Below are 16,252 nucleotides of genomic sequence, written 5' to 3'. Positions count from 1 at the left end.
ACAAAATGTTGGTAATAGTGAGAAACATAGATGTGAGTATCGCCGATTAATCGGCGATACGAGATAAAATCGCGATTTTTTGGGGCCGGCGATTTAGTCGCCCCAAAAATCGCGATTTTTTTTTGCAGATTTTTTCCAAAAAATCGCAGATTAATCGCCTAAAAAATCGCCTAAAAATCGCGATTTTTTTGCAAAAAATCGCTCGCGCCCGGCAGTCACATAAAGTGACGAAAAAACACGTTTTTTTCATTATGTTTTTACATTGCTTAGGGTGTTTTGGAGAGGAGAGGATAGAGAAGGAGTTCTTGGCAAGAAATAGGCAGAATCAAGTGCATTTGGAGGCCTTTTGATTCGATTTCTTCGTTACTAGGTAAGTGATTTGAATCTTTGTTTTTTGTTTTTGCAAGAGATTGTATTTTTTTTTCTTGCATGTAAATGGATAAAAATACATTCCTAATTAGTTAGGAATGCATTTGATGAATGTAAGCAAGATTAAATGCATTCATTTGCATTTTTTTCCATTCTAGATCGAATTTATGCTAAAAATTTGCCCTTTCTAAAAAAATTTGAAACCCTAGCAGCTAGTTTGTTTGAATGTTATTTGGATTTCAATTTATTGGTGCTGTTATTGGAATGTTGCTTGAATTCTTTGTTTAACTGTTAATTTTGATCTTGTTATAATTTATTTATAGTTTTTTTTAAAAATTTGTATGTGTAGGCAGCCCGCAGCAGTTTTAAATGGCAGACAAATGGCCATTGACTCCATGCCCCTCAGGCTACATTGGCACCAGGCCAAAGAATGCGAGAGATCAAGCATGGAAATATGCCTATGAAGCACCTGATGAACCAACCAAAGTGATTTGCATTCGATGTGAAAAAGTAATATCCGGGGGCATTTACCGGTTCAAATATCACATCGCAGGGATCTCAAAACATGATACAAATCCTTGTGAGAATACAACAGAAGAAATAAAAAGGTTTGCAAATGCCTTGCTCGCAGCTGGAGAGCAAAAAAAATTGCAAAGAGAGCGGAATAAATTGCATGTCAGGGCAGCCATAGCAGAGACCCAGGGCAGTTTCGTTGATGTTCAGGAGGAGGAGGCAGCCATTGAGAGCATGGCTGGCTCTTATCGTGGGCCGCGTGTCCGCAAACAGGGTGTTTTTTCTTTCACGAGTTCCACTCCCACTCCCACTCCTACACCTCCTAGCACTTCCGCACCATCAGGATCAGCAGGTGCTTCTGGGATAGGGAGCTATTTTGTGACGAGGCACACACCTGGTGCACAACCTTCATTAGAGGCCACTAGATGGAATAAGGAGGTCCATGACCAATTGGACAATGCACTAGCAGATTTCTGGGTTTTCAACAACCTTCCTATTAGTGTTGTTGACAGTCCCTATTGGGAGGCTTTGGCCACAGGGTTGACAGTTGCAGGAAAGGGGTACAAGTCCCCTTCTCGTTTTGTGTTGGGTGGCAGGTAAGCGAATAATTTTATTACACTCGATTTCCTTTTAATTTTTAACTTTTTACTTAGTTCTAAATTTTAATTAATTTATCTAGAAATTAGAATCTTGGTTACTAAAGTCTAAATCAATTTTAAATTACTAAGAATCTAAGACATAACTAAATTTTGTTTTTGTAGGCTTATTGGAAATGCTGTTGAGAGGGCCAAAGCATTTGTTGAGGAACAGAAACAAGAATGGACAAAATTTGGTTGCACCATTCTTTCTGACGGGTGGACGGATGGGAAGAGCAGGACCATAATTAATTTTTTGGCCTGCTGTAATGATAATGTGGTGTTCCTGAAATCAATCGATGCCTCCAACAAGGTAAAAAATGCTCAGACATTAGCATTGATGTTGGAGAATATGGTCTTAGAGATTGGCATTGAAAATGTGGTGCAAATCATCACAGACAATGCTGCTGCATATGTATCAGCAGGTAAACCGTAATTTTATGTTGCATGTGCATTGTGAATTTCACAACAAGAATTTTTAATAGTTTGATATATTTGAAAAGTTGGAAACTAATTAGTATTTGCTTTTACAATTGGCAGGAAAACTCCTACAGCAGAGGCACCCCACTCTCTCTTGGACCCCGTGTGCAGCACATGTCCTTGACCTTCTTTTGGAGGACATGGGCAAACTTGAGTGGGTCACTCCAATTGTGGAGGATGCAAGGCGGGTGACAAAATACATATACAATCACCCATGGGTCCTTAGCCTGATGAGAGAGCACACTGATGGCAAAGAAATTGTCAGGCCTGCCGTCACAAGGTTTGCAACGATTTTTTTGACATTGCAAAGCATTCTCGATAATTTGGCTTCTTTGAAGCAAATGTTTGTTTCCAAAAAATGGCTTGCTTCCACATTTTCAAAGAAGAGTGAAGGAGAGAATGTTGTGCGGATTGTGTTTGATAAATATTTTGAAGATAAGGCTGATGAAATAGTAAAGGTAACTACAAAACTTTAAGTTTTAGTTTGCACTTTACAACTTTATAACATACTAAGTTTGTAACTCAAGTAAATAATAATTTTGTAACTTGTCAACTAATTTCAAATTTATATTGCAGGTGTCTGAGCCTTTAGTCGGAGTTTTGCGTTTGGTTGATGGAGACCAAACGCCAATGGGTGAACTATATGAGGCCATGGACAAGGCCAAAGAATCTGTCAAAAATTACTACAAGGGGGAAAGCATCAAATATGAACCCATTTGGCAGATCATTGATAGAAGGCGGAATAATCAGCTTCACCAACCCATTCATGCAGCAGGATATTTCCTCAACCCACGTTTTAGGTATACTGTAAGCTCATTCTTACTCAAATTTAAGTTAACAAAGACTTGAGTTCATTTTGCTTTCGTAGGGTGTTGGGTGTGTACTAAAATTGGAAGACTTATTTGTTTTTGGTTTTTGGTTTTAGGGCTGATGGTACATATGCAGATCCTGATGGAGAGGTCATCAGAGGCCTAAGTGAGTGCGTCGAAAAGATGGTAACCAGCGAGGAAACAAGAGATAAAATCATCGCTGAGCAGGAGATCTTCACTTCAGCAGGAGGCAAGGTGTTCTCCACTTCTCTCTGCAAGAGAGCAAGGCTTACACAAACCCCAGGTAATACATTTGCAAACTTCTGAATCTCAAATGCTAAATTAATATTTATGTTTCATTTTTTGTTGTCTATTAGTATTTTCTAACTTGTACAATTTTTGTGATGCAGTGGCTTGGTGGACCACTTGGGGTGCAAGCACTCCAAATCTTGCAAAATTTGCTCTCAGAATCCTATCACAGCCTTGTAGCGCATCACATTGTGAGCGCAACTGGAGTTTGTTTGAGGCCATCCACACAAAAAAGAGAAACAGGTTGTCCCAAAAGAGGATGAATGACATGGTCTATGTGCAATATAATCTTAAATTGCGCATGAAAAAGGCGCAACAAGATCCGCCTAGGCCAATCGATTTGGATGAGATAGATCCTTATTATGATTGGACGGCACAAGAGCAGGCTCCCTTATTTACACAGGAGGACATCTCCAATTTGGAGAGGGAGGCCGCGGAGGAGGCTGCGAAGGAGGAAGGGGGTGGAACTGGATATGACATCGATTTGGATGACATCGAGGAGGGCGATGATGAGGATGATGATTGATGACATTGAGCTTACTGCAGAGGACCTTGACATCTTGCGCGCAGCGAATGTGGAGATACCGACATCTAGTTCTATAGCTACACCATCTCCTGCATTGGCACAGACACAAACACGGGCACAAACCCTGCGGGGTTCTAGTTCTAGAGCTTTACCCTCTCCCGCACTCGCTAGTAAAGTGACTGGGAAGAGGAAGATGTAGTCCTGTATTTGACATTTGTACTTATTTGTAGTCATGTTGATGTGCTTATTTGAACTCTTTACATTTGACACTTTATTTATGAGAATACTTCTCATGTGTTGTGAACTTGTTAGTTGTTAGTAATTTACAACTTGTCACTACTTACTTGTTAGTAATTTACCAATTAATAACTCTTTTTGCATTGATATATATCTAAACATGATTGTTTCTTATGTATTGTTAGTAATTAAGTCATTAGATGCAAAAAAACATTGAATTCTGTAAAAAAATCGCATTTTTTTATTAAAATTTAGTGGTTTTTTAGTTCCCGATTTTTTCCCCGATTTTTTCCCGATTTTTCCCGATTTTTCCCGATTAAACTTTTTCAGGCCTAGGCGATTAATCTCCTCAAGCGATTTTTACATCTATGGTGAGAAAAATTTTCAAGCTAGTTTCGCATTTCTCTAAGCTTGAATTTGATATTCAATTGCTTGATGTTGATTGATCGATCCATTTCAATTCGTATATCAAATCATTTTATTGAAGGCCTTTGTCAAGTCTTTTTCATTTTCCTAATCGAGCCTTTGCTTGATTTTTGAAGCCTTCATCATCCGTTTTTTGTTTTTGAGTTTGTGTCTGCTTGTTTTTAATCCTTTGGTTTTGCTCATGTCATGCCTTTCGTTTTTCCCTTCGATTCCGTCTAACCTAGAGGTCAATTGGAGTTGTCAGTCAAGAGATATGACCATTTTAGTGCCCAAAAAGTGGACCTTTTTGATGCAATATCATGAATTAAAAATATCATGTTATATTTCTAATTTGACATTCACTTTTTGAAAAATATAACTTAAAATCACTTTGTTATGTTTTTAAGTTACTTTCTCTTTTCAATTTTCACTTAAAGTAACTATAGTGCAATTTGTGTTATATTTTTTAGTTGAGTTACTTTTTGATTTTTCACTTAAGTGACTATATTAACTATATAGTTCAATTTAATTTTTACCATTTAAATCAAATGCTCTAGTAAATATTACTTTTTAAATGATATTTACATATTATATTGTTTTTGAAATATAAAGCGATCAAAACAAGGGGGTCGACCCTTATAATCAAAAAGCTGGCAACCAACACACTACCAGCAAAAACAAGCAGACGGCAATCACTGCATCAAAGAACTACACTATCAACCAAGAAACTACCAGCTATGAGAGAGTCATCTATACTAATTTTAAAACTATAGTATTAAACATACTATGATTGTTCAAAACATAAACAGTTGGCATAAGCAAACCAACCCATCCCAAAAAAACCACACAATCATTAACATCTATCAAAGTATCATCTATTCTAATGTTAAAGACTATAGTACTAAACATACTATTAAGGTTCAGAATATAAAACTGTTGGCATAAACAAGCCAACCCAAGTCTGAGAATAAGCTGTAGACTACCAAAAGAAGTAGCTGAAAAAAACAAAAAACAAAAAAAAACCTAGGGCCAAAAAAGCCCTAGAGACTACCATGTTATTTCTCATCCTTATCATTTCCTTTCCTAGCCAAAAGCACCCTAGCCCAATCCTCAGCAAGAAACTTATAGAGGAGCTTGTTATCCTCCATGTCCAGTTTTGTTTCATCCTTCTCCTGCGCCAATAATTGGAGGGTAGTAGCAGCAGCATGGGTAACCTTCAGTGCAAATTTAGAGGAGTAGAACCCATCCTCTAAGAATTCGACCCTTTTCTCCAACTGTGCATTCTTCTCATTCTGTTCCTCCTCTTTCTCCTTGTTTTCTTTTTCAATATTCTTATGCACCTCCTTAGTCTTTGTCAATGGCTGGTTCTCATCCTGCAAAACTTGAGGGTTAGTAAAAACATTGGTTTTTTCCTTTACCAAGGAAGAGATGGTGATAGGGGAGGTGTCCACTTTATTGCTGTCCTCACAGAAGGTGATAGGTTGTAGGTTAAAGCTCAGTGGTATTGACATTACCAACAGACACTTGGGTATTATCAACAGAGTTTTCACTTTTTCTTTCTCCTCATTCCCTTTTTCTCTTGGAGTCGGAATGTTTCTCCTCCTCCAGCTCTTTTTCATTGTTCTCAAAACTCTCCTCCTCCGCCTCCTCAACCCTAAATCTATTTGCCTTTTGTTTATACCTTGCCTATGTTTTGGCTAGCCTTCCCGACCTTCTTCCCTTTCCTCCCTCCTCTTCTAAATCCTCAATTTCCACCTCCACAAGTTTTTCAATTTTGATTTTTTTACTACCCTTTTGTTCAATAACCAGGTCTAGGTTTTTCTTTTTCTTATTATCCCTACTAGGGGAAGGGCGCGGCGTGTGGATTCTGGTTTCAGTGCTAGTACTCGGAGGGGAATTCTAGTGATGGCGTTGATTATCAACAACAACCCTAGGGGGACAGAGGACAAGATGGAATTGGTAAAGTCTAAAAATCAGGTTCTAGTGGATGATAGTATAATTATTACCCTTACTTTTCTTCTCCCTAACATCACTAATCATATCCTCAAGGGAATGTAACAGAAAGAACGAAATAGAAATAAAGTCTCTATTTCTAAAATGGTTCAGGAGGGGGAATTGATAATAATAATAAACTCCAAACCTTCCTTAAAGCACGAGGTACTTCATGATCACTAGATAGACATCATCCCAAGGAGCCGGAAGCTTATCCCTCCGAAAGCCTACCCTATAGTGAACAGGTTCTTCATCCTCGACAAAAAAGCTATTCATGTTGGCCTCGTCCGCCGTTTTCGTAACCTTCTTCCATTTTTTTCCCTTTCATGGACAACCCAGTGTCCATTGCAATAACATCCTCATTAACTTGGAATGTGATACCATCTATGGTAACCCTACGGTTATTCCACCCATTCACAAACTGAAGAGCACAATTTTCATCATAACCCACCATTGCCTGCATATAAGGAAGAAATCCCCCTTCTTTTAACAGGAACTAGGTTGCCATCCTATCTTTAAAATTTTCTATCTTTGTTGGCTCCAATCGATTCAAATCTCCACCCATTTCTTCCCTGCTAATTCCTGATCCCCCAATCTTAGTAATTTGAATCTGAACCTTCTTGCTGTCAAGCTTACTGCCAACAAGGATATTTTTAATCACTAATAGCACTGCGATGATGAAAATAACATCTATAGGGTCTTTAAACATTCTAGAAGCAAGTTTTCAAGACGCTTCGAAATCCCATACATTTTCATCATGGGATTCGTGCGTACTTAGCATCATAACTCTAATGTCCTTGAAATCTCTGACAACATTAGTAATTATATGTTTCGTACTTTCAAAAAGAAAATATTTTAAATTTCACATTATGTTACCATAATTGTGAAGTAACTCATGCCTCAAATTGCACCTATTTATTATTGAATCTGTACGACGGTGTCTCGTCATCTTTCCCTTATACTTTTTATTAAATTTAGCAAGTTTCACCTTCCTAGATATGATACTGCCAAATTTGACACTGATCTTTATTTGTCTAGCCATGCTTAATTTTTGATACCCCCCCCTTTCCTTGTAGATCAGGGCCTTAATTTCCTCCTTTAGGATATCCATGCATCTCCAACACGTCATTTTCTTTAATTCAAACCCCATGACAATAGCAGCATCTGCCACCATATTACCTTCTCTATATATGTGCTGCAACTAGACTTTTTCCATCCCATTTATGATATGTCTAATATCCGTGATGATATTTTGGATACTCCAGCCTAGCTGAGAGACTCCCTTCGCCATATCAATTATTAATTTAGAGTCACCTTCTACAATTATTTCTTTTATTTGCATTTCACTGATCAAATGTAGACCCCAAAGTAGAGCCATCGCTTAAACCATATTATTACTTTCTCCACCTACATTCCCAGAGTAGACTAGCAGCACTTCACCATTTGCATTCCTTAGCACTCCACCCGCCACCCCCAATTCCCTCTCTTGCAGCACCATCAAAGTTTAACTTAAGCTGTGTTATTGTTGGTCGTTTCCATCTTGTCTATTGCCTCTTTATTACCTTAGAGTTATCAAAATAGTTAAAATTCCAGTAAATACCCCACCTTTCTGCTATTTGGCATTCTTTCCTTCCTGGTTCTTCCTTCGACATCTTGCATTTGGCAATCATTATATTTTCTTTCAGCAATTTCTCCATAATTCCCATAACTACCTCCTCAGGTCTTTCTCTTCCTGAAAGATTTTATTGTTTCTTTCTTTCCATATGTGCTAACAAATATATGGTGGGACAATTCTCCATAGAAATACCAGCTTGGGATGATAAAAGGGACAATCCTAGTTTTTCAAAAATTGACTCAAGTTTTCCTTCAACACCCAACATAGTCAAAATTTCTCCCACACCAGCAACCAGATCTTTAGAGTATAAGGGCATTTAAGAAAAAGGTGAGAGATATTCTTCTCCTTTCTTTGCAGAGATAACATCTATTTGTGATATAAAAAACCTTTTTTTTTAGATTGTCCAACGACAGTATTTTACCATGTTGAACAGTCCACTAGAAGAAGTTGATTTTGGGTATAAGATTACTAATCCAAACTTTACGCCATATTGTGGGACAAAAGTCCTTACAAAAGAGAAGTTTGTAAGCCGATTTGACAGTAAAATTGCCACTAGAAGTTATATCCCTACCACTTTATCCTCCTGTAGTAGAATTGGGAGTCTTTGAGCTTCTATCACCTCTTCCAGTTCTTTAAGAAATTGAATATCCTCCTAGGAACATGTATCTTTTTGTAATTTTTTCCACTTCCTTCTAGGGTCAATATAATCCGCCACTCTCAACCCCACCTCTGCCTTCAACTTCTCTATTAGTCTTCTAAATTTGTTGTAAACCAGTGGTTTCCGCCCCATCCAATTATCCTCCCAAAACCTAATGTTCTATCCATTGCTCGTAATCCACCTTACCCCTTCCTTTAGTATACCTCTGCTTTTGACAATATTTATCCATATTTTGGATCCTCCCAGGAGGTCATTGTTAAATAGATTATGAGCAAATAGGGAGTTATATAGGTATTTGGCTTTCATGATATTGCTCCAATCCGTATTTTTTTCTCCTAGTCTCAATCCAATTTTAGCAAGGAGGGCTTTATTTAGATCTCTAAGTCTTCTCACTCCCAAACCCCCCCCTCCTTTGGTTTGAAAAGATCCTCCCAATTGACCAAATTCAATTTGTTTTTTTCCTCTATTCCTGACGAAAGAAAATTCCTCTGTATTCTCTCAATTTTGTCCACCATGTGTTGGTTTATTTTAAAAAGGGATAGAAAGTAAATTGGAATGCACTGGAGAGCCGCAGAGAGTAGCTGTAGTTTTCCAGCATTACTAAGAATTTTCCCTTTCCATCCTACCAGCTTCTTTTGGATTCTTTCAACAATGGTATTCCAGAAATCATTTGTCACCTACTTAGTGGTTAATAGTAGACCAAGATAAGTATCCAAGAGGTTGGCCGACTAACAACCTAAAATGTTCTTAATCTTCCTCTGCATAAAAGCATCTGTGTTAAATAAATAAAGTTTACTTTTATAGTAGTTTATTTGCTGACCTAAGCTGTCTTCATAGTTTCTAAGGATACTCTTCCATGCCTCAGCTTCCATTATAGAAGATTCTCCAAAAAGAAAGGTGTCATCAACAAATTGTTGTAATACTTCAGTTTCAGCAACAGTAGTAGGTTTAATTCCTTTAACACATCTCGTATTTACTAGTTTGGAAAATGATCTCCCCAACACCTCTGCCACCATAATAAAGAGGTAGGGAGATAGCGGGTCTCCTTGCCTTAATCCTCTCTCCACTTCAAAATTACCCCAAAGAGATCCAATTAGTAGGACCGCATACTGGCCAGTACTCATCATCATCCTAATAAGGTTTATGACTTTTTCATTAAAACCCACTCTTTCAAGAACATCGAAAAGGAAGTCCCACTTTACCTTATCATACACCTTAGAGATATCCATCTTGAAGGCCATACCAGGTATTTTATCTCTCTATTGAATTTATGATCTCATGAGTGGTTATCACGGCATCCCGAATTTGTCTTCCTAGCACAAACCCCTTTTGTGGTGTTCCTATGATGTTCTCTAGGAAGGGCTTAATCCTACTGACCATTACTTTGGCAAAAACCTTATAAACTGTGTTACAAAGGCTTATAGGTCTGAAGTCCAGGAGACTCGTAGGTGTCAGGGTCTTAGGGACCAAAGCAATAGAAGTCTTATTTATCCTTTTTAGCATCTTCCTCATTTTAAAGAAATCCCTAGTCGCCCAAATCAACTCATTTTTAATGACCTCCCAAAATTGTTGGAAAAACGTTGGGGGGAAACCATCAGGTCCTGGGGCCTTGTAAACTTTCATAGAAAACACAATCCGTTTCACTTCCTCCTCCGTGATTTTTCCTAGAATGCTATTATTTTCCACTTCTCCAAGCACTCGTGGGATCGTATTTATCAAACTTCTTCTTATTACTTGATTTCCTATTCTATTTTCCTTTTTATAACCTTGCTAAAGTACTCCACAGCATGTCTTCCCATCTCCTCTTGGTCCTTATATTCTCTTCCCCCTTCTCCTTCCAACCTGTTGATCGTGTTTCTTCTTTTATGATTCGAAGCTGACCTGTGGAAAAAGGTAGTGTTCCTATCTCCCTCAGTTAACCATTGAACCCTCGATCTTTGCTTCCAAAATATTTCATCTCTCAAAATGATGTCCTTCCATTTTTTTCTATACTCTTCTTCTTCTTGTGTAGCTTCTTCCAAATTATTACCCTCAGCAATCTCCCTTTGTAGCTTTTTAAGTATTTCCTTCAGTTCTCTTTTGACTTTGAACAGATCTCCAAAGGAACTCTTAACCCAACCCTTAACATTTCTCCTTATATTATCCAACTTTTGAGTTAGTCTGTACATAGCAGTACCATCTATCCTTATGTTCCACCATTCTTGGATTCAATCTTTGAATTCCGGGTGGGATTGCCACATTATTTCAGACCTGAAAAGTTTTGGACCTCCTTTTATACCATCCTCCTAATGAAAGATTAAAGGGGAATGGTCTGAAGCAGTTCTTGTGAGGTTCTCCAAAAGGGAATTACTCAGCCGATTTCAATTCCCCGTCACCATCAATCTATCCAATCTTACTTGAATGAGATCACTTCCTTTTCTATTATTAGTCCAGGCGAATGGGTTCCCTCTCAAGTCTACATCAATTAAATCCATTTTTCCCATAAAATCATGAAGATGTTGCAAGCTTTCAGGGCAGTCTCTATTTCCACTCAACTTTTCTAAATGATAGAAGGGGGTATTAAAATCTCCCATACACGTTATCTGTTTATCCTTCATAGTATCTATTATCCTTTCTAGCATTCCATAAGTTTCTTTTCTCCCTATCTTATTATTAGAAGCATAGATATTGATAAGCCCCCATCTTTGATTACTAGTTTGGAACTTAGTTATTAGAAAAAATTTGTCCTTCCATAACTCAAACCCAGTCAGTAAAACATATTATATTGTTAATATGATATGTAATTATAATTTATGTCCCACTTAAGTAATATTTTAATGAATTTAAATTGACCTGTGCTAATTAAATCACTTAAAGTCATCAAAAGTGGGCATTTTATGTGTCATTACATGTAGAATCCATCAAAAGTGGACTTTTTACATGTCATTGCATATAATTTTCAACTTAGAAGTATTAATCCATCAAAAGTGGACCTTTTTCATGTCTCTGCATATTTAAGTCATCAAAAGTGGACATTTGATGTGTCATTACATGTAGAATCCATCAAAAGTGGACTTTTTACATGTCATTGCATATAATTTTCAACTTAGAAGTATTAATCCATCAAAAGTGGACCTTTTTCATGTCTCTACATATTTAAGTCATCAAAAGTGGACATTTTATGTGTCATTACATGTAGAATCTATCAAAAGTGGACTTATTACATGTCATTGTATATAATTTTCAACTTAGAAGTATTAATCCATCAAAATTGGACCTTTTTCATATCTCTGCATATTTAAGTCATCAAAAGTGGACATTTTACATGTCATTGCATATAAAGTTCAACTTTTTATCAAAAGTGGACCTTTTTGTTGTCATTACATCAAAAGGTTATCATGTAAGTGGATCTTTTTGATGTCATTGCATCAAAAGGTAATTTTTTATGTCTTTGCATCTAAAATGTGAAATGTAACTTAAAATATGTAATAGCACCCAAAAGATCTGATTTTGATGACTTCCACATTTTAAAACATGCAATTGATCCAAAAAGCTCTAATTTTAACCAAAAACATTTTTTAATATGTGCAATGACCTCCAAAAGGTTTGATTTTGAAGAATATATTCTTGCCCACCAAGAACCCGATTTTGATCATAACTTGAGATTTTCTCAATGGATTTGCATGAGATTTTCTCCAATGGGGTCATTTTTGCTTGGCAATTGATTTTCTAACATAAAAAATGGATTTATCTTGCTAAAAAACATTTTTCCAAGATCCCATCTAGGGCACGTTTTTAGAAAAATCTTCAAAAAACACCATTTTTGGCTCATGTTTTTGCCCAAAGAGGAATCGATGTGGCATTTTAAGTGTTTGTCATGCATTGTGATACACATTTTCAACTTTAGAAGCCAAAACGTTTTTGTTTCATGTCTTTTTATCAATCACGTTTTTTTATAAAATGCTTGGAAAATTGGGGTTTAAATCCACTCTTATGCGTTTTAAAGCCACTTTTTTGCATTTTGATCCATGTATATGCATTTGAGGAAGTCGTTTTTGCATTCACAAGTCAAAAATGATTCAAAAACATGCATTTTTTGGCCACGTTTTTGCAAAAACGGCTCAGATTTTTGCATTAAAAAGTCATGTTTTGTTCAAAAAACTCAAAAAAATGCATTTGCAGCCCATACCTTTGATCGAGAGGGATTGTTTTTTAGTTTTAAATGCATGATATTGTCTTTGTAGACCACATTTTTGGCCTTCTCATGTCAAATTCGACCATTGAATGCCCATTACATGCAAGTGCGGAAAATGTCAAATTATTGTTTGAGAATCTAGATTTTGAGGAGAATTGGTCTTCGAACTCTATGATTCTTGTTATTTTGGCTCACAACCTCCAAGTAAGTGGACATTTTCAAACTTGCTCATCCATTCATGCTTATCTTGCTATTTTCATGCATATTATTGCTTGATGATTGCCACTAGTTGATTTTATTGCCATAGAAAGTGCATTTTTCCTTTAAAAATGATGAAAACTCTCATTTTTACACTTTTGGAATTTTCCCAAACTCCAAATTCGAAATTGCATGTTGACATGTTTGAGTCTTTTGCCAAAGGCATGCGTTTGTTTTGTGCTCGTTTTTGTGATTTGTGCTTGCTTGTCGGTTTTCTCCACTTTGGAGAACTTACAAGTGCTTTCCCAAGAACTTGTTTTTGCTTCACTCATGCGAAAGCATCATCACATTCCACTTCCATTTTCTATGTCACAACACTTCACATCTCATCCGACATGCAATTACATGTTTTCCATCTCATTCACCATCTGCACATGCATGTAATCCCATTTTCCACTTCCATTTTCATTCTCGCCTCTCCATATGCATTCACACCTCCATGAGCAAATACATATTCTTCCACTTCCCATGTCATTACATGCTTTCCATCTCTTCCATTTGCACTTAAATGTAAAAGCTCGTCCACCCTCCTCATTCGCATGTCATCTTACTTTTCATTCCTCATTACATGTTGCATTTACATGTAATCCATTTTCCGTGCAATGACATCTTAAAAGACCAAGTCACGTTTTGGAAATCAACAATCTCTATTTGCACGCATTCCCATGCACCAAGCACTTTATGTCAAAAAGAAAAAGAAAATAAAGGTAAAGGTGCTGATGGAAAATTGTTTCGAATTTACATCCAAACATCATCAAGAAGGTTTTCAAAGTGTCAGAGAATCTAGAATGTGCCAATCTACAAAGGAGAATTCACGACAAATTGAACGAGAAAAGTTGGATCACATCAAGTTTTCAAATGACAACAGACAATTCATCAAAGTTGAAGGTTATCAAAAGATGCAACACCATGGTTATCAAAGTGAATGCAATAGTACAAAGTACAGGAACTTCCAATCCTGTGATCATCTGAGATTGCATCGTCAAGTACAAGGCCCTTTAGGATTGTTTCCTTCTCTTCGATCTTCTTCTTCTTCTTTCATGTTTGTAGTGGGACAGGATGAGTTGCATGAAGATGTGTAATTACATGTAATGCGAGTTACATGTGTATGTAAAGGATGTAATGTGAGTTGTATATGCAGTTATATGTAACCCTATAATTTCTCTTTTAGTTAGACTAGGTCAAAGTTGATTGAATTGCTACCACTTTTTCCTCCACCTTTTTCTCAACTCCTATGCCTATATAAAAGAGTGCCCCCTCATTGTTAAATCATCATTATCTTTATACAAGAGAGCTCTGGAGAAATTTGCAAGTAGAACTTTGTTTGTATAAGCACTATTTTGAGAGAAAGTGAATACAAAGCATTTGAGATTTAACTTTGATTAAGTGCGATCGTTATTTGTGTGAATTGTAAGCTTTGTCTATAATTCATCCAAGTTATCTTTGATTTCTGTTATCTTGTGTTATTGGTAATTGTATCTCATGAATTGAATAGAAGAGTTAAGAAGCAATCAGAGCCAGAGCTTTGACAAGGAGCAATTGTGGAAGTGTATAGCTAGAAGCTTTGTCTGTAGCTTATAGTTCTTTCTTAATTCACAAAATAGTTAAGTATTCTTACTTTTAGGAATCTTTGTGCCCGAATTGTAAAAATTTTCATATAGAAATACGATCAGACTTAGAGCCAAACCAGTACATTTTTAGCTAGTGTTTGAGTTAGTGAAGTTTTATTGGTATCACTATTTCCAGCTCTTGATAGAAGTGTAGTTAGAGATTCACCCTGCCCATTATTCGCTCCATGGGTAAGTGGATTCTTTCTTGAAAGTTAGGAAGAAAGGATATTGGTAACACCCATTTTATAAAATCTGTCAATCTTGTTTACCTTGAGTTGATCCAAGGAACGGTGAGAAGGGGAGAGCCTTCCCTTTAAGGTAGGAGAGACTCTGTCTCACACACTGTGGCTAGTCATCCTATTTTGCAATTGGATTTTTACCCAAAAATTGTCAGTAGCAAAATATCCACCCAACACAATGTAATTTAGAAATTGAATGAAGGAAGGAGAGGCTTTGAAGCCCTAGTCGTCATGGAGAAACTCTGGTTTTGCGATTTCTTCTAGCTCTACTCCATACCTTGAGTTCTTGTTCTGGTCGCCATGAGTGCTGGTGTATTTGAGTTATAGCTGTGAACTTATTCTTCATGCTGGGAACACCATAACTGCTGGTGTTCTTGAGTTTTTTAAGTTGTGGATCTTTCCTCCATGTTGTGGCTGATTTTCACTGCTCTATATTTTTTTGAACGCCATATGAGTTCACAGGTTCCTCCATTTCTTCTGAGATATTAGTTGTCGTGAGCTTCATGGGTTTCTTCATTTGCTCTACAGTGAGCTCTTCTCCATGTTTCGTGGCTCCATATTTCTTCTCCTTCACTTGCCGTGACTCTCCATTGTTGTTTTAAGGGTCTATGCCGTGGATTTTTCGTTTCTTGCAAGGCTAGGTTATTACTTCAAACGTGGGTGATCAATGGTATTTTATGTAAGTTCTTTTTCCTCCATTCTATGCCATATGATCTTCTTCACTATGGTATTCTCTGCTGCATTGGAGGGTTTTCTGTAGCTATTGCTTTTACTCCATTTTGTGGCTGCCATGAGCTATGGTGATTTTCTGTATTTGCTGGAATTGCTCTATTTCCTATCTGTTGTTTGATCTTCAGGTTCTCCTTCAAAATTAATGGTTGTTAGCTTCCCTATCTTTTATTGCTTGTTGTAAGTGATTGGACTATTGTTCCATGATGTGAATGCTTTCTTTCATCAGCATATACTCTGCTGTTATGCATGAATGGTTATTTCATTCTATTGTTTGAAACGTGGGGCATGGTGGTAGATATTTGTGCATTCAATTACTGCTTTTGCTTGAATAAACTACTGGAATCAAAACAAAATCTAGTAGACAACAACCATGATCCGAGAAATTAGACCTTTCGAGTACCCTTCATTAATCACCCATTGTCTCTTGAAGAGTCAATCATTGAGCTAGATTTTTGTGAATTTAGATTAAGCCTAAAATCATTCTCTTCCTGAAGCAATTTTTTTATTTGTTGAAACAAACTCTCCCTTCTATGCTTCCTTTTGATAAATTTGTTGCTCTCAAAAATAGCTCTATAGCCTGTTTGAAATACCTCACCTTGTTTTGTACAACATATTATCCCAGAACACCATTTATTTTCATGTTTTGCTGTTAATATTTTGCTATACCTTTGTGTCTTAAATCTATAACTAA

At 36.8% G+C, this 16,252-nt stretch overlaps 2 protein-coding genes across 2 annotated transcripts in view; one reads left to right on the top strand and one right to left on the bottom strand.

Moving 5' to 3' along the window:
* CNX5 (co-factor for nitrate, reductase and xanthine dehydrogenase 5) overlaps nucleotides 1-16,252 on the bottom strand; it is a 268,770-nt gene that overhangs the window by 19,821 nt on the left and 232,697 nt on the right. The window lies entirely within an intron of this gene.
* LOC149547968 (uncharacterized) lies at nucleotides 112-3,947 on the top strand. The gene is made up of 6 exons (XM_089792000.1): nucleotides 112-1,478; nucleotides 1,644-1,942; nucleotides 2,058-2,455; nucleotides 2,574-2,797; nucleotides 2,923-3,110; nucleotides 3,217-3,947. The coding sequence occupies exons 1-6, from the start codon at nucleotides 739-741 to the stop codon at nucleotides 3,639-3,641; spliced, it is 2,274 nt and encodes a 757-aa protein (XP_089648126.1). The 5' UTR covers nucleotides 112-738; the 3' UTR covers nucleotides 3,642-3,947.

Source organism: Cupressus sempervirens, chromosome 7, assembly GCF_028749045.1.
Source record: "Cupressus sempervirens isolate cs-2001-9-10 chromosome 7, ASM2874904v1, whole genome shotgun sequence".
Lineage (NCBI taxonomy): Eukaryota > Viridiplantae > Streptophyta > Pinopsida > Cupressales > Cupressaceae > Cupressus > Cupressus sempervirens.
This window is presented reverse-complemented; position numbering and strand designations above follow the sequence as displayed.

Bases quoted from the DNA above. Each gene is read 5' to 3' on its own strand.
- LOC149547968 (XM_089792000.1), top strand. From the start codon at position 739: ATGGCAGACAAATGGCCATTGACTCCATGCCCCTCAGGCTACATTGGC. The intron at 1,943-2,057 runs GTAAACCGTAAT...TACAATTGGCAG, and splicing joins TGCTGCATATGTATCAGCAG to GAAAACTCCTACAGCAGAGG. The intron at 3,111-3,216 runs GTAATACATTTG...TTTGTGATGCAG, and splicing joins AAGGCTTACACAAACCCCAG to TGGCTTGGTGGACCACTTGG.